This window comes from Ascaphus truei, chromosome 8 (genome assembly GCF_040206685.1).
Source record: "Ascaphus truei isolate aAscTru1 chromosome 8, aAscTru1.hap1, whole genome shotgun sequence".
NCBI lineage: Eukaryota > Metazoa > Chordata > Amphibia > Anura > Ascaphidae > Ascaphus > Ascaphus truei.
In genome coordinates this window covers 70,663,586-70,682,934 of record NC_134490.1, presented here as the reverse complement: position 1 = coordinate 70,682,934, position 19,349 = coordinate 70,663,586, and the positions used below count along the sequence as shown (strand labels likewise).

General features: G+C 44.5%; 1 protein-coding gene across 4 annotated transcripts in view; it reads left to right on the top strand.

Moving 5' to 3' along the window:
• The window catches only part of SH3PXD2A (SH3 and PX domains 2A), a 279,344-nt gene that overhangs the window by 48,429 nt on the left and 211,566 nt on the right, over positions 1–19,349 (top strand). For all 4 annotated transcript variants that reach the window (XM_075612535.1, XM_075612532.1, XM_075612531.1 and 1 more), the window contains exon 2: positions 3,480–3,560. In XM_075612535.1, the coding sequence (XP_075468650.1) occupies positions 3,480–3,560 (81 nt within the window). The remainder of the gene's footprint in view (positions 1–3,479; positions 3,561–19,349) is intronic.

The window sequence follows — 19,349 nt, the reverse complement described above, 5'->3', positions numbered from 1 at the left end:
AGCCATCTCATTGGCCTGAGGCGGAGTGACAGGCCAAAGGTCCAATGTGATTGCCGCTAGGGACACAGGGAGACACATACAGACATAGACACATAGGACGCTTTCAGAAATATATAGTAAGATATTTGGGGGAATATTTGCTTTAATCAGAATGTGACAATGCAGTCTGTTACTAACAACAAATATGTCCCGACCATACAATGTTTATTAGATGCACATTATTGTAACCATAAACCCCTTCACTGAAATAAGAAATGAACGAAGAACAGTAAGATCTTGCTTTAAACATACAGCACAAAATACATTCGAGTCCTTGCAGCAGGTATTCATTGTATACACCCAAAAATTTCCCAAAACCGCCTTCCTCATAGAACACCTTTTTATTGTTGTAAACTCAGAAAATGAATTGTTTGAAGGACTTTGTTGATATACTGTAAACCAGGGGGGCGCAAACTTTTTTCCCTGCGCCCCCTGCCGGCGGTCCCCTCACCCCCGCACCTGTGGCATAACATGACATCACATGACCTCGCAGCATCATTTGATGCCGCATTGCCATGGCGACGCGTGTGAGAAGTCGCCGGAGCCAAGGTAAGTTAGGTTTACAGAGGCCCTGCAGTTCCCCTGACACTTAATTTAAGTGCCTTCGGGAAGCACGCGGGGCCTCTGAAAACCCCGTGCCCCCTTGCCCCCCAGTTTGCACTGCTGCTGTAAACCAGGGGTGCAAAGCAGTGTAGGAAGGTTGGAGCACAACTGAATACAGGAAAGGAAAAACAATCTGCGAGAGAGTGTGTGTCCCATAAAAAAAGTTTAATGGATCAAACCATAAACATACAGTGAGCCCACGGCCCCCCACCAACGTGTTTCGAGCAACGCTCTTTATCAAGGTGCACCTTGATAAAGAGCGTAGCTCGAAACGCGTTGGTGGGGGCCCGTGGGCTCACTGTATGTTTATGGCTTGATCCATTAAACTTTTTTTATGGGACACACACTCTCTCGCAGATTGTTTTTCCTTTCCTGTATTCAGTTGTGCTCCAACCTTCCTACACTGCTTTGCTGTCACCTTTGGAAGACCGGATGCACCTACCAGAGGAGGTATATCATGAAGACCATCCAGATGTGAGTAATATTACTCTTACACCTTTACTACTCCACAGCGATATATCTGACTGGACACTAGCTAGTGGGAGTTGTTACTTATATTAGTGGAACTCCATCCAGGCCATCGTGTCATAGTGGAAATAGGTGTCATATTCAATTAGGATTCTTGGTCTATTATTTTCCTGGTACCCCTAGGATCTTTATACTAAATGACTTGCCTAGGCGCCACAGCTTTCTAATAAATTGTAGAGTGTAATACAGTGCAATTAAATGATGTTACCCGACAGGGTACTTCTCAACCCTTCCAGGGAAATATGCTCGGATTTCCCACAAGTACAGTCGTGATTGGTTGTGGAAAGTGAGCGACCCAGTCAGGAAAACAACATGTGAATAAAAAACATATACAAACAATTATTGTGCAGTATTGTGATTCAATAATAAATTAATATACGTGAATCTTAGCTCTGGGGGAGAACCTACTTACAGCAAAATATAGGGTAAATTAGCTTTTCTCTGACTTTGTCAGATAGTGATATGGTAATGAGGTTTTCTTTGGGTAGGACTTTAATATATTATATATATTATATATTCTATGGGAAACCGAGCTATACCATCCATGAAGTAACCCTCAGAAGGGAAGATCAAGAGGGGATTAAAGTTCTACCCAAAGAAAACCTCATTACCATATCACTATCTGACAAAGTCAGAGAAAAGCTAATTTACCCTACATTTTGCTGTAAGTAGGTTCTCCCCCAGAGCTAAGATTCACGTATATTAATTTATTATTGAATCACAATACTGCACAATAATTGTTTGTATATGTTTTTTATTCACATGTTGTTTTCCTGACTGGGTCGCTCACTTTCCACAACTAATCACCCCTAGGATCTTTACAGATGGAATTATTCTGTTAAGGACTTATTGCTGTTTTGATCTATGTTTTTGAGCACCATACAGCATTTTCTACGGTAAACCAGGGGTGCGCAAACTTTGTGCGCTGCGCCCCCTGTGCCTGCCAGCCCCTGTGCTCGCACCCCCTCTTACCTAAAATCCGGCATCACGTGCCGCGTTGCCGAATACAAGTTGCAGAGGCCTCACGCGATCCCCTGGCACTTAATTTAAATGCCGTGGGGAAGAGCGCGCCCCCCCCCCCCTTTTCACCACGTAGGACACTATTTTGGATTTATTTTCATTTTCAGTACGTTATGTAATTTACCATTGCACTTAATGACGCTGGTTATTTAATGTAAATCCTGTATAATTTTCCCTTTTTGATTTACACATTGTATTTTGGTTCTGTGCTGTTGGAATTCTTCTTCTTCTTTTTTTTTTAATATATCACATTTCCAAACTAGTATTAATAGCGGATTTACATGTGTTCGTGGTTGTCTGTTTGATACACATCTGTCAGTATTAGGCAGCAGACGGTGCTTTATTAAGACGTACACCAAATACCTTTGAGGCGTAAGGGTGGGTTCTCTATGTCATGTGTTAGCAGCTGCTTCAGAAATATGGGTGTTACTGCTTCTACTCACCCTTATTTTGTACCATGGCACCGGCCTGGCGTAAAGATTTGCAGAGCGCGTTCTCGTCTCACGTGTTGCATCTCATCCTGATTTTATGCCATTTTTCAGATTTAGAGAAAATAACACCCTGATTGTGTGAGGCCTCTTTCATAATACTGTATATTGATCACAGTTTTGGGGGGTGGATGTGTGTTCAGTACTTCCTTAGGAAGGACAGAATTTCACAAAGAAACTTCCCACAATAATCTATGTTTACATACGTATTATACAAACAGCTGCTACTTCTATTCTGAATAAGTCACGTTCCATATTTGATACTTCCAGGTCAATGCTCATACGCAGCAAACGTTCAATTGTTTCTATATAATATACACATGCATTAAAGCAGCAATCCCACAGAAACCTGTAAGAGTTTAACTTGTCTCGTGTTAGCATCAAAGCAGCACTCCAAGCAACAGTATGGGTTTTATTTAATAGGTTGGTCTTTTCTCTGTAAAAACATAAAACCCATACAGATGCAAAAAAAAATCCCTATGTACAGTATATTAGGACAATGTTTGGGAACATGTCCCATGTACAAGGCCATAAAGAAGGATGAAATCAATGTAGATGCCACTCAAACATGCAGTAATGTCCTGCTAACCAATCCTATAATTATTTGCCTACAGTATCAATAGTAACAGTTTTGTGTCAGTGCTGTTCAATATTTGGTATGAGAGAATACACTTTGTGTTAATGAGAGTGGAGTATCAGTGCTGCCTCAGATCTACATGTTGCTAGCATTTCTATCCTTTCCACTATATTACAAGGCATATACCATACTAATACATATGTATTTGTCCTCTTTCTCCATAGGTATATATCATACAGGTAACCTGGTCAGACTCAACATCGCAAGCCATTTATAGAAGATACAGCAAATTCTTCGACCTTCAGGTAATTATTGAGTTAATTCTGCACATTGTATTTAACAATGTCCATCAAAATATGTATTTATTCAAAAATAAATAAATGTTTATGTGCTAGTAATAATTAACATTATCTAACCCATAGGAAAAAAAGGAACGTATTACTCGAGATCTCAAATACCGTAATCATAAACGTAGTAATTTGTTGGTACCAAGTAATGAAGAAAGGGGTACATTAAATTTTCGTTTTCTGACACATTAAGACAATTCTTTCATTTAAAAACACATTTTGAAATGAATATCACTTCAGCATGAGTATATGTTACGGTAGTTTGTTAATTCCCCCGTATGATTAATCCAAACCAGGGGTGGCCAACTCCAGTCCTCAAGGTGTCCTTTAGCAGGCTCTTCGACTGAGCCACTTGTGCTGAAGCAGGGATATCCTGAAAACCTGACCCGTTGGTGGCCCTTGAGGACTGGGGTTGGCCACCCCTGATCCAAACCATGTTCATCATAGATACATGAATGCTCGTTGTAAGTACTTTGGGGAATCGGAGGTCTGTGTTTGTCTGTGTGGGAGATATATGGAGGGGACAAGTGTAACAGCTGAAATAATCAGCTGGGGAAACAGTAGATTTCTCCAGACAGGTGACTTGGTCCTGAAAATCATGAGCTTCCTACTACAATTACGAAATTCAACTGGTATGGTAGGGATCTAGATTTAAAGCAGCAATACTACATTCACCCTTTTTTTCTTATTTGTATATGTAAAGCATGTGAAATTATAATTCTACATTCTTACCTAAGCCGGCAATCGTTTGGTGCTCCTGTTATAAATCTGTCAAAATCCTGATTGCGTGACTATCATAATGGCCGCCTATCAGTTCAATCAATCCTTCAGTCAGTATACCTCAGCAGCTACAATGTATCCGGATATTACTAAGGTGACATTATCTATTGTTAAAATTTACAACTCAAACGGCTGGGAACATTGGCAACACATTATCACCAACAGGAAAGTGTTGCAAAGATCTTGCACTGCTGGGAGGTGGGCTAAAACCTGATATAGAAATCAAAGGATGCGTTAAAACTCATTAAAAATGGCACTAAGAGTTGAATAAAAAAAAAGTAAATGAAAAAAATAATAGTCACAATTATCTAATAATACAGAACTGATTTATTTAAAAAACAAACAAAAAAAAATCCATATAAGATTTCCCATGTTTTGCTGCTTTAAGCATCTGCCTGCTATGAAACATGAAGCTCATGAAGCAAAAAGTATTCCTAATGTTACAAGTGTACAGCTTTTCTGCAGCTATTTGTGAACTAATTTACTACTTAGATCAGTAGAAGGTCTCTGCCGAAAAGTATCTCTGTAAGAAAACATTCTGAACATAAGCAGGCACTTCAATATATATTTTGAAGGTGACAATAACGTATTGGAAAATGCTGCGGAAGATGTTGGCGATTTGCCGATCAATGGTAATAATAATGACCATGTTAGACGTGGGAGGATTGATACATAATTGCCCTCTTCTTTCCCACAAAGACCCAGCAACACGCCGATCTGTAATGAGTTATTTCAGGCCTGCACAACTCCAGTCCTCAAGGGCCGCAAACAGGCCAGGTTTTCAGGATACCCCTACTTCAGCACAGCTGGCTCAATTAGTGGCTCAGTATGACTGAGCCACTAATTGAGCCAGCTGTGCTGAAGTAGGGATATCCTGAATACCTGGCCTGTTTGCGGCCCTCGAGGACTGGAGTTGTGCAGGCCTGATTGTTATTTGTTCCTATGGCATTAAAGGGGATCAGATACCAGTAATGATTTAGAGCAGGAGTGGCCAACTCCAGTCCTTAAGGGCCACCAACTGGTGAGGTTTTCAGGATATCCCTGCTTCAGCACAGATGGCTCAATCAGTGGCTCAATCTCCGACTAAGTCACTGATTGAGCCACTTGTGCTGAAGCAGGGATATCCTAAAAACCTGACCTGTTGGTGGCCCTTGAGGACGTGAGTTGGCCACCCCGTGATTTAGAGTCTCTCTGTGGGGACGGATGTTGTACGTTCTAAGCACGGATTACTGTTTCCTTTATAAATATTCTAAAACATGGCTTTATATCTGCATGGCTGCGATTGTGAGGGCTTTTGTTAACTTAGTTCAAACTCTAGTTCCATTTTCTTGTGCATGTTCCATGAGTCCCCTGGCCTTTCCTAGTCGATTTGAAAAAGTTCCCATCAGGCCAAACTTATCAATGGATTTAGTGTTTGGGACAGGAAGTGATGTCTCAATCTTGGAGAATGAGCCTTGAAAGGTCCTATTGATACGTAAATGGGTGCCTAGTGCCAGAGGAAAGCACCCAGTGCTCTAAAGTTTTGTCCCTGACAGAATTAGAAGTTAATTAAGCAGCTTTCTGATTTAACCCTAGTTTGCCTTGAATCTCTGAATTGCTTTCCAAGAACAAATCCCGTTTATGAGTGTTGGTCATAGCTGACAATCAAATGAGTATCTATTCCTTTTTATATATAGCTATGTAATAGTGAACTACTGTATATACTGTATCTTTAAAGGCTTAGTGGGCCTATCGCATGGTTTCCTTACACCCCCACCTACAAACTGAGACAACACCGTTTTGTGGAAGTAAAATTGGTCACAACTCTATTGCCTTAACAATACTTGAAAATAAACTGTCAGCCGGTCGCTAGTCATTTGTCGTCAGGCCTATTCTCGGTATCTTCCAGCGGGAGCCCTTCTCCAAACCGCCCTTATCTACCGTCCGGCCGGAGCCCTTCTCCAAAACGCCCTTATCTACCGTCCGGCCGGAGCCCTTCTCCAAACCGCCCTTATCTACCGTCCGACGGGAGCCCTTCTCCAAACCGCCCTTATCTACCGTCCGGCCGGAGCCCTTCTCCAAACCGCCCTTATCTACCGTCCGACGGGAGCCCTTCTCCAAACCGCCCTTATCTACCGTCCGGCCGGAGCCATCTCCAAAGCACCTTGTCATCTGCTCTCCCTAGGTCCCCCGTTTCATGGCCACCTGGGCCTAGCCACATAGGATAGAGCCCAGCTTCCTAAGATTGGTGCCAGGGGTACAGCATCCGACCACCTGCGTCGGTGCCTTCGGTCCGCAAAACCTTTTCAGGGTGACTGCCATCTGGGGCTCATCCGCATTTCGGGTATTCACGATATCCCCACAATGACTGGCCTGACAGTTCCGCCACCCAGAGGACCTATTAAGGCCACTTACTGGGGACTCACCTCACACAGCAAGCTGTGACCCTAAACCCTGACTGCTGATCGCTTGCAAAGGCCTGAGCATGTTATTAATAAAAATATCCATGCCCTCGTCCCCCCTTACCCAGCCATTGTATGTTCATGCTCTCCTGTGGGATTCCCAGCTGCAGACCCAGCGAGCTCGCCGCCCGCTCTCGGGCCCAGTAAATGAAAGAATGACCTATCAGCCAGACTTCCCGCGCTGCGCCTGCATCGCCCACTGTGAAGACAGAAAGCATGTTAGAACTGCACGATTATTTAATTACTCGCCTGCTGGGACCTAATGTACCCCTTGTAAGCATTTGATTTCCACCTCCCCAGTTCCTTAATCTGCGCGATAGGCACCACCGGCTCGTAGGCTAACGTTGCCGCTCCAATCTGAAATGAGTGGGTCCCAAAATTGTTGGTATCTATGCCTCCTGCCTCCAGGCAACGCTCAGAAATCCTTTTGAACTGAAATCTGGTTAGAGGAGTTGTATCTTTATGCGCCAGAAAACCTTGCCCCCATGCGACCTTATTCAAGCTCTGCAACCTCTCCCCCGTTACCGGCTCCCTCTTACCCCCCTGCTTGCGCTCCCCTCTGCCCCAACCAATCAGTATCCACCTGAGGAGGAATCCTTGGTGATATCTACCTGCCCCTGCAACTTCAGAAAAACTGCAATGCCCGCTAGCGTACACCCCGCCTTTGCCCTTGACATACCCGTCCGCTTGTGGGTAAGTAAAACATTGATTAGCTGATGGGCTCTGCTAGCCATACCGCTCCACTTGGAGGCCTTCCTGAAGCTGCTCCACTGTGGCCATGCATTGTTATATGTTTTCCACGTGCCGGGGACTAGCGATTGCTGCACCAAATCCATCAATCCCTCTGCTCTAACTGATACAGATAATTTGGGCAGGTCAAACTTCTTTCCTGCGCGTCTGGGGCTATTTTATTAAGCTTCCCTGGGACATGCTTTGCGTTAAAGTTTGTATTCCCCAGCATGCACTGCAGGACAAGCCAGCGCAACAACTTCTCACTGGTGGTAACATTGCCGATAGGCTGTTCACTCCTCTACCACCCCCAAATTGTCTGACCAGAATACTATATGCCGGTTTGCCAATTCCATGGCCCATAACTCCACTGCTACTATAATGGGGAACAACTCCAGGAAAGTCATGTTCTTAGTTAGCCCGGTCTCTGCTCAGTCAGCTGGCCATGGACCCGCACACCACTCCCCTCTAAAGTATGCTCCAAACCCGTGCCCCCCGATGCGTCAGTGAATAACTGCAGGGCGTCGCTGATCTCGCTGTCCTTGACCCACAGCCTTCTACCACTAAATTGCGTGAGATTTCACCCCCCCCCGCCATACCTCCAGGTCTGCCCTAAGCTCCCTAGTGATTTGAATATGATGTTGGGGCTTCTTTGCCCCCGCAGTGGCCCTTTCTAACCTGCGGTTAAATATCCTGCCCATGGGGATTACTCTGCAGGTGAAGTTTAGCAGACCCAGCAGTGACTGCATTAGTTTCAGGGTCACCTTCCTGGCCTCCCTGACCTGACCTGGGCTAGATCTAAGCTTCCTGACTTTGTCTGTGGGTAAGCGGGATTCCCTTGGCAGCGTGTCAATCTCTATACCGAGGAATTACAGTATTTCTATTGGACCCTCCATTTTCTCTACCGCTATGGGAACCCCCAATTCCTTCATAATCCCCTTAGTACTCTCTAGCAGCCTGTCGCACAGCAGGGAACCCGGGGGACCCACCAGCAGGAAGTCATCCAGATAGTAAAACCAGCACAGTTCCGCACTGACTATGCACCAGTGTAGGAAAGTACTAAATGACTCAAAGTAAGCGCATGAAATAGCTCAACCCAAGGGGAGACATCTATCAATGTAATACGCACCCTCAAATTTGCACCCTGTGAATCTGAAGCTGCTGGGGGCCAAAGGTAACAGCTGAAAGGCTGAAAAAAGAAAATAAGTGTTTACAGCGCTAATGCAAAATAAAATTAGTAATATTGATAATATTACAGTGACTACTACAAACTTTATCTTAAAAGTGAGGCTGCCTAGGCAGAAATGACCAACACAGATCAAACAATACTGACAATAAAAAACAAACAGCCGGCGCCTATAATAAAACAACTCGGTGAATAAATTCTGACCAATTGGAGATTCAATCACGGATATCAAACAGTTCTTGGAAAGATCTTGACTGAAGTCTCATAGCACAGACAGACAAACACGAAAGTCAAAAAAGACAAAGAAAAAAAATCATAGTGTAACCCTAAAAAATAAATAAACTTCAAACACATACAAAGAATAACCAAATAGCTATTACAATTTAATAAAACAATGTAAATGAATATAAAAAAAGACACAATTGCCTATTAGGGCTTGGGACAAGGATAGAACAAGTTCATCCGGTAGGAGTAAAATTAGAAGCATAATGTAAGTGTGATGGGGGTGACATTTTTACGGTTTGTAAAAGGAGCATTCAACACTAACTAAGCTCCATTTTGTTTTTCTCATTATTGGGACAGGGGTCCCTCCCGAGCAGTGCCCTATTTTTAGCTCTGGGAACCGCCCTGTTTCCTGAGATACTTATTTGTGAAGTTAGTAGTATAACTTATTGGTTTTTAAAGGCGATGATGTGATAGTTTCTTCTTGGCCTGCGATTTGGCAGCCATTTTATTTCCCCAGGAGGAGATTTAAACCGGTTAACGGCAGAACATCCCCTCTGTTTCTTCCTCCCATCCTACACCTCTTCCTAACTCTCCTCCTGCCTTCCTTGACTCTTTTTCCACTGTCTCAGAGGAGGATGTGTCGCTGTTGATCGCCTCCTCTCCCTCTACCACTTGCCCTCTTGACCCCATTCCCTCCCATCTCCTAAAACCTCTAGCTCCTACTATAATCCCTACGCTCACACACATTTTTAACTCCTCCCTCTGCTCTGGAACCTTTCCATCCTCCTTCAAACATGCAACAGTCATACCATTACTCAAGAACAGCAAGCTTGACCCTACCTGTCTTTCTAACTATCGACCTGTCTCCCTCCTGCCTTTTGCCTCTAAACTCCTTGAACGTCTTGTATTCTCTCGCTTGCTCCATTTTCTCAACACCTATTCTCTCCTAGACCCTCTACAATCTGGCTTCCGCTCTGCTCACTCCACCGAAACAGCCCTCACTAAAATAACTGATGACCTCCATGCTGCCAAAGACAGAGGTCATTACACTCTGCTCATATTACTCGACCTCTCTGCAGCATTTGACACAGTGGACCACCCTCTTCTCCTCCACATTCTCCATACTCTAGGTATTCGGAACAAAGCTCTATCCTGGATCTCATCCTACCTCTCCCATCGTACTTTCAGTGTCTCTTCTGCTAACACCTCCTCCTCCTCTATTGATCTCTCTGTGGGGGTACCCCAGGGCTCTGTCCTGGGACCTCTTCTCTTTTCTCTGTACACACTCTCTGTAGGTGACCTAATAACATCTTTTGGGTTTAATTATCACCTCTATGCCGACGACACACAAATATACTTTTCAACACCTGTCCTTACACCTGCTGTACAAACCAAAGTTTCTGAATGTCTCTCTGCTATATCATCCTGGATGTCCCTCCGCCGCCTTAAACTCAACATGGCTAAAACAGAGCTCCTCATACTTCCCCCCAAACCTGGCCCTACTACCTCCTTCCACATTACTGTTGGAACTACAATCATTCACCCAGTAGCCCAAGCACGCTGCCTAGGGGTCACACTCGACTCCTCTCTCACATTCGCCCCTCACATTCAAAAAGTTTCTAAAACTTGTCGCTTTTTCCTCCGCAATATAACAAAGATACGCCCTTTCCTCTGTTGCTCGACTGCTAAAACTCTGACTCAGGCCCTCATTCTCTCCCGTCTTGATTACTGTAACCTCCTGCTGTCCGGCCTTCCTGCCTCTCACCTGTCTCCCCTACAATCTATCCTAAACGCTGCTGCCAGAATCACTCTACTCTTTCCTAGATCTGTCTCAGCATCTCCCCTCATGAAATCCCTCTCCTGGCTTCCGATCAAATCCCGCATCTCACATTCCATTCTTCTCCTCACTTTTAAAGCTTTACATTCTTCTGCCCCTCCTTACATCTCATCCCTAATTTCTCGTTATGCACCATCCAGACTCTTGCGTTCTTCTCAAGGATGTCTTCTTTCTACCCCCTTTGTATCTAAAGCCCTCTCCCGCCTTAAACCTTTCTCACTTTCTGCCCCACACCTCTGGAATGCCCTTCCCCTCAGTACCCGACTAGCACCCTCTCTATCCACCTTTAAGACCACCTTAAGACACATTTGCTTAAAGAAGCATATGAATAGCACTGTGGATATTCTGAACACGATACATAAAGCTTGGCCCCCTGCAGACGCACTTACCAGAACTCCCTCCTACTGTCTCTGTACATTCTACCTACCAATTAGACTGTAAGCTCCTCGGGGCAGGGACTCCTCTTCCGAAATTTTACTTTTATGTCTAAAGCACTTATTCCCATGATCTGTTATTTATATTATCTGTTATTTATTTGATTACCACATGTATTACTACTGTGAAGCGCTATGTACATTAATGGCGCTATATAAATAAAGACATACAATACAATACAACTTCACCTGTAAGTATCTCTCTTATTGGGGGGTCCCAGAACTGAAAATAGTGTGTTTGGCCCTGGTTCCCAGCCTGTAAAAAAAAAAAATAGGGGCTAAGAAAAATGATGGGTGTAGTTCGTGGAAAAGAGAGAATTGGCCTCAGTTTTTTTTTAAGAGTTTGCCTTATCTAGTTGCACGTGTGATGGGCCTGCTCTCTGAAGACCTGCTTAGTTAACAAAGACTTGGGACAACTTTACAAAGAAAGAAAGACAAGTTAAAGGTTTAGATTCAAATATTAGGTAAGTAGTCGGCGCCGCTTGAGAATTCTACAAAACCAAAAATATATTGAGATTTATTAAAGGATAATTTAGTTTTTTTTAGTTTCTTAATACGGAATCCCCTGCTAAAACAACAACAACTCCGCCCATAATAGTTTCATTGCCTCTGAGGGCCTGAAGTGTTTGATCAATAGCTTCAGAAGACCTTTGGCTGCCCCTGTATTTTTGCTAGTGTTGCTAAATGGATTTTCAGAGTGTCCAAGATTAAGTCGTACTTTGAGGGTGGTGGGCTGGGATCATGTCATGGGCGATGTCATCAGGTATGTCATTTATGAATTGTATCCAAACATAGATTTAAAAAAAAACAAAAAACATGCTGCTTGATTTCAGGAACCATCATGCTAAATTTGGTCACAATATGTTGGAGGTATCCAAATACATAGAGAACAGACGAGCAACGTTCCAAAATATATAGTAGATACATCAATGTTTTGTACATTTTTATTTAACTATTGCAGACATGTTGTAATGATCATTTAGTGATATGATCTGTAATGCATGTCTAACAGGCTTTAACTTGCAAGTTATATGCGCGCCTTTCCGGTACAGTAATGGAATTGCTTGTAAGTTATTCATCCTACTGTAGACCAGAGAACAGCATTGTAGGTTTAATACAAGCTGTGTGCCCCCACATCTGAAGGTCAGCAGCTGGTTGACACAAGGCAGTATTTCTGAATTCGTTCTACGGATTAGAATGAACAAGTGGTTTAGCTGCAGTTTCCTTCTCTCAATTAAATATTAGTTTATTTTGTATGAAAGCAGCACTCCTCCTACTTGATTAGTTCTCTCATTTATCTGAAACGGGGATCCACTGGATCCGGACTGAAGTCCCCCGGTGAAGCTCTGCATCTCTGATCCCTTCTGGGAAATAATAATGGTTGCCGGCGAGAACGCAAACGAAGGTAACGTTGAGCACTGTGGCACAAAACTCAGTTTTTCCTGGAAGGAAAAGTTCATCATATCTCAAATAAACATTATAATTCTATATATAGTTAAATATCACCTGTGCTTAGAGCGCCACAGGTGGATCTTTGCTGCAGGAGTACACATAGTTACATAGTTTAGTTACATAGTTACATAGTAGATGAGGTTAAAAAAAGACATACGCCCATAAAGTTTAATCTATGCTAAATTTAGACGACAGATACTCTATCCTATATCTATACTTCCTTATTGATCCAGAGGAAGGGAAACAAAAAACCCAGTGTCATATCATCCAATGATATCTCATAAGGAGGAAAATAAATTCCTTCCTGACTCCAAGAATTGGCAACCAGATTAATCCCTGGATCAACATCCTTCCCATGTTTACTTATTTGGTATATAACTGTATACTTTCCTTTCTACACAATCCTTTTAAAGCGGCAATCCAAGCTAGCGATTTTTTTCCCCCCAAACTATTTTTAACATAGGATTGAAGCAGGGGGTCTCCGCAGCTGAACCCCATTCATTTCAGCTCTGGAAACCCCCTACTTCCCGAGATACTTACTTCCGGAGGGGGTGCCTGTAGCCACTCTGCCCGGCTAGCAGGGATCACTTAATGGCGGAGTTTAAAAGCTTCCCTTCCCTGCTGGCCAATAGGAAGCCATGACCTTATCCGATGAGCTTCCTATTGGCACGAGTGGCACGGTCTAAACCTCGGGGAGCAGGGGGTCCCCAGAGTTGAAGTTGATGGGCTTCCGCTCCGGTAACTCCCTGCTTCAAACCTATTCTAATAAATAATTACAAAAACTGCATGAATTGCTCCTTTAAACATGTGCCAAGGTTCTTAAGATGTTAAAATCCCATATGAAGGTTACAAGAACAGAAAGGAAGGGATTACTATAAAGTTAGATAAGTTGGGGGATTTATTATTATTTTATTTAGTGCAAAAAAAGTGAAGTCAAGTACAATATTCCCACCCCACAGGGTCCAACTGATATTTATTTCCTGCAGATGAGGACATTAAAGCAGCAGTCCAAGCTGACGTTTTTTATATTTTGATTTTTCCCCTTTAATATGAGCATCAATACAATCCACACACTGATAAGTAATTAGCTAAGTTGCCGATCGATCTGTTCTCCTGTGATCGATCGGCGAAGATTTGGCTTGGGGGTTCACTAAACGGCTGTCAGTGCAACAGAAGAGGACCAAAGATGCAAAGTTCTGTGAGGAAGATCATGTGACCAGGCAGTCACTAGATACAATTGGTGCACTGCTAGAGAGGGAGCAGGGATCAAAAAAGGGTGTGCCAGAGCCTGTTTCAGAAGAGGAAGGGGATGTGACTTTGTAAACGCTTGCTATAGAAACAAAAAATCCTTGTTACATTATAATACATTAACAATGTAATTCAGAGTTGTTTAAAAAAAAATGCTACAAGTATTTCTCATAGTACAGAACTGATTTATTTTTAAAAAAAAACCTCATATGTAGGATATTGCTTGGTCTGCAGCTTTAAGGGTTATCTTTTTAAATGCCCTCTCTGCCGTACAGTTTTTCTATAGATTTAGAAAGGAAACAGAGCTCACTTATTTTGTTGTGGAGTAATTAAAATACAAAGAAATCCTTTTGTGTGACCAGTGCTTGACCCCTGTACTTTTTTATGCTCCACAACATAAATGCTTTGCCGTGTGCGCTGAAGTTAGGTCAGGTTTGCAGTGACGGAGAAGGGCTTTGTTTAGTGTTGTAATGCAGACGTGTTTAAGTCTAGCCCAGGGGTGCTCAACTATAGAGCTCAAGCCCCCGCCCCCCCTCCCTCCCCCCCAACAGGTCAGGTTTTCAGGATATCCCAGCTTCATCACAGGTGGCTCAATCCGAGCCTCTGATTGAGCCACCTGTGCTGAAGCCGGGACTGTTTGAGCCACTTGTGCTGAAGCAGGGATATCCTGAAAACCTGACCTGCTTGAGCACCCCTGCTCTAACCCAATACCCAGGGCTCTCTCGCTTACAAACAAAATAAGTATATTTATGAGTCTTTTGTGAATGAATTTGGTGGTGCATTTACATTGTAACATCCTTGTCAAGCCTTCCCTTGGAAGATCATTGTATGTATTGTACAATAGTGTCTCTCTGATACAAACAGGGAGTCAGATTCCTTTTGGATCAAATCCGATGGTATAAGTGTAATGGTTTATAGTGACTTATAGTACAAGGGGAATTATCATAATATATATATTTTTTTTTTCTATATAGCAAATGGAAATATTACTGTATGCTCATGTGCATGTCTTAGACAGGTTTGCAGCCCCGCCTTTCACCATTATCACCCAGCACACAGCACTTCCACTGCAGCAAGGGATTCTGGGAAGTGACATGCAAAATCAGAAAAATGTTAACAATAATATTCATCACAATGATATATACATTACTACTATTAAGAACAGTAACAATTGTGCCATTAATAGAACCGATAGTAATAATGGTAATACTAATAATAAAAAACAGACATACAATCGGACAATACAGTCAAATAATAATATATACAGCTCAACCCCGTTATAGCGCGATCCTCGGGGGACATCCGACCGCGCTATAACCGGGGTCTCGCTATTTTTAAAAAAAAATGGCCACCGCGCGTCCGATCGGGGGGAGGGAGGAAGAGGTGGAGTGAGGCGCCGGCAGCCCTATACATCCCCCATCAGCCACCGTAACTCCCCTCGCACTTCCCCCTGCCAGCCCGCTCCGAAGTCCCCCCACCAGCCCAGCTCCAATGCCCCTTCCGCCAGTCCCGCTCCAATGCAGCCCCGTTCTGACCCCCCCGCCAGCCCTGCTCCGATGCCAGCCCGCTCCTATTCCCCCGCCAGCCCCGCACTGATGCCAGCCCGCTCCTATCCCCCCGCCAGCCCCGCTCCGATGCCATCCCCGCTCCAATGTCCCCCCGCCAGTCCCGCTCCGATGCCCCCCCGCCAGTCCCGCTCCGATGCCCCCCCGCCAGTCCCGCTCTGATGCCCCCCGCCAGCCCCGCTCCGATCCCCCCTCCCCCGCACCGATCCCCGCCAGTTGCCGACACCAAAGGTAGGGGGGTAGAGGGGGGGGGGGGCCTGTGTGTGTGTGTGTGTAGTGTGTGCAGTGTTCTGTGAGTGTGTACAGTGTGTTGTGAGTATGTGCAGTGTGTACTGTGAGTGTGTGCAGTGTGTGCAGTGTGTGCAGTGTGTGCAGTGTGTGTGTTTTTTTTAAATATTCGGGTTTCACGCTCAAACCGCGTTATATGCGGTTCCGCGTTATAGTGGATCGCGCTATAACGTGTTGAGCTGTAGTAGTTTAGTTCAGAGCAACATCTGAACGCTTTCTACTGTGTAGTGTCCAGCACTACAAAAGAAAATATACATAACTATCCGTGAAAAGACATAGAAAGAAATTAAGAGAGACGGTAAAGAGGGAGGGGGGAAAGGGAGTGGGAGCACCGTTCCGTCTCAGAAGCATATACTGTATTTATCCTTTAGTTGATATGCGTTGATCCACGGTCATTAATCTCCTATTATTGTTCAGTCATTAATCCAGGGGTCCCAAGTTTTATAGAATCTCTCAGTGGATGGTTTGAGAAAAGCTGTCAGCCTTTCCATCAGCATTATCTCATCGATCCTCCTTTCTACCAGACATCAGCCGTCTCGTTGGGTGGTTGAGGTCCTCTATTGGTTTTGCCAATAGGTAGATTAGGGCGTATAAAGGGATTTCGACCCCGGTTATGGTATCTATAATTTCTTCTATGTTTTTCCAGAATTTTTGTATAATTGGGCAGTTCCACCAAATGTGGACCATATCCCCGACTGATCTACATCCTCTCCAGCATTGATTGGAGGATTCGGGATATATCTGTTTGAGCCTTTTTGGTGTAAGATACCACTGATATATCATTTTATAAATGTTCTCTTTGGTTATAGTACCTATAGATGTTTTGGACGCATTCTCCCAGATATCGCTCCAATCCTCCCCATCAATTTCAGCTCCTAGTTCGCTGGCCCATTTAGACATATATTGATGGTCTGGGGTGTTTCCGGCTGCTTCGATCCCTGCATATATTTTTGTTATTAGGCTCTTCTGGTAGGTACCTTTATTGCACCAATGTTCGAAATCAGACATCTCAGGGAAGTCAAGTTTGCTTGATAGTTTGTAAAAGAAATGTCTGATTTGAAGGTACTTGACTGGGGACATTGCCGGGGCAACCTGACACAAAAGCCGCCTCAGGCCCCGGTACGGTTGTCCTGGCTCTCCCCCTGTCGGTGGCCCTAGCTGGACATCAACGATCTACATTGTCTTCACCTCCTTCCCTGGATTCCTTGACTTTGCCCAGCGTCCGTTATGGGGATTGTTCAGGGAGAGTGCTACATTTCCAACTACCTCATATGTTTCCAAAAGGTGGACAGTGACTCCCCTCGCACTTCCCCCTGCCAGCCCGCTCCGAAGTCCCCCCACCAGCCCAGCTCCAATGCCCCTTCCGCCAGTCCCGCTCCAATGCAGCCCCGTTCTGACCCCCCCGCCAGCCCTGCTCCGATGCCAGCCCGCTCCTATTCCCCCGCCAGCCCCGCTCTGATGCCAGCCCGCTCCTATCCCCCCGCCAGCCCCGCTCCGATGCCATCCCCGCTCCAATGTCCCCCCGCCAGTCCCGCTCCGATGCCCCCCCGCCAGTCCCGCTCCGATGCCCCCCCGCCAGTCCCGCTCTGATGCCCCCCGCCAGCCCCGCTCCGATCCCCCCTCCCCCGCACCGATCCCCGCCAGTTGCCGACACCAAAGGTAGGGGGGTAGAGGGGGGGGGGCCTGTGTGTGTGTGTGTGTAGTGTGTGCAGTGTTCTGTGAGTGTGTACAGTGTGTTGTGAGTATGTGCAGTGTGTACTGTGAGTGTGTGCAGTGTGTGCAGTGTGTGCAGTGTGTGCAGTGTGTGCAGTGTGTGTGTTTTTTTTAAATATTCGGGTTTCACGCTCAAACCGCGTTATATGCGGTTCCGCGTTATAGTGGATCGCGCTATAACGTGTTGAGCTGTAGTAGTTTAGTTCAGAGCAACATCTGAACGCTTTCTACTGTGTAGTGTCCAGCACTACAAAAGAAAATATACATAACTATCCGTGAAAAGACATAGAAAGAAATTAAGAGAGACGGTAAAGAGGGAGGGGGGAAAGGGAGTGGGAGCACCGTTCCGTCTCAGAAGCATATACTGTATTTATCCTTTAGTTGATATGCGTTGATCCACGGTCATTAATCTCCTATTATTGTTCAGTCATTAATCCAGGGGTCCCAAGTTTTATAGAATCTCTCAGTGGATGGTTTGAGAAAAGCTGTCAGCCTTTCCATCAGCATTATCTCATCGATCCTCCTTTCTACCAGACATCAGCCGTCTCGTTGGGTGGTTGAGGTCCTCTATTGGTTTTGCCAATAGGTAGATTAGGGCGTATAAAGGGATTTCGACCCCGGTTATGGTATCTATAATTTCTTCTATGTTTTTCCAGAATTTTTGTATAATTGGGCAGTTCCACCAAATGTGGACCATATCCCCGACTGATCTACATCCTCTCCAGCATTGATTGGAGGATTCGGAATATATCTGTTTGAGCCTTTTTGGTGTAAGATACCACTGATATATCATTTTATAAATGTTCTCTTTGGTTATAGTACCTATAGATGTTTTGGACGCATTCTCCCAGATATCGCTCCAATCCTCCCCATCAATTTCAGCTCCTAGTTCGCTGGCCCATTTAGACATATATTGATGGTCTGGGGTGTTTCCGGCTGCTTCGATCCCTGCATATATTTTTGTTATTAGGCTCTTCTGGTAGGTACCTTTATTGCACCAATGTTCGAAATCAGACATCTCAGGGAAGTCAAGTTTGCTTGATAGTTTGTAAAAGAAATGTCTGATTTGAAGGTACTTGACTGGGGACATTGCCGGGGCAACCTGACACAAAAGCCGCCTCAGGCCCCGGTACGGTTGTCCTGGCTCTCCCCCTGTCGGTGGCCCTAGCTGGACATCAACGATCTACATTGTCTTCACCTCCTTCCCTGGATTCCTTGACTTTGCCCAGCGTCCGTTATGGGGATTGTTCAGGGAGAGTGCTACATTTCCAACTACCTCATATGTTTCCAAAAGGTGGACAGTGTGCAATGCCATCCAGAAATAGCTCATTTAGCATGTACCAGCTGGGTAGGAGTATGACTTCACATCCCAGAGCTAATCCATTCATTCATTATTTTCATTGCTAATTGCGTGTTGCAGATTTCGATCACACCGCCAAGTGGATGATTAAGAGGTTCCTCAGTTTAAACATAACTGAAGGTTTTTTTTTTTTCCTTTGGTCTGTTAAATTCCCAGAACACGTCAGGTGGTATGTTTATTTTTATTTCTAATACACACAATTGCTTTTAACAAGCTGTGAACATGCCATATTCTCATCCACCCTATAAAAGCTGTAAAGGGTTACTAATGCTAGGCAGAAGTGATCATTCCTCTATAGCACTGTTTTTCAACAGGGGTTGCTAGGAACCCTTGGGTTCCCCGGGCATCCATAAAGGGTTCCCTGCAATTTTCGGGTAATTTCAAAATAGTACCAAATACAGAAGAACTTACAATGCATCTGATCTCAGACACGCTATTAGAGAGGGTTGGGGTTCCTCAGATGTCACAATATAATTATATCACCCTCAA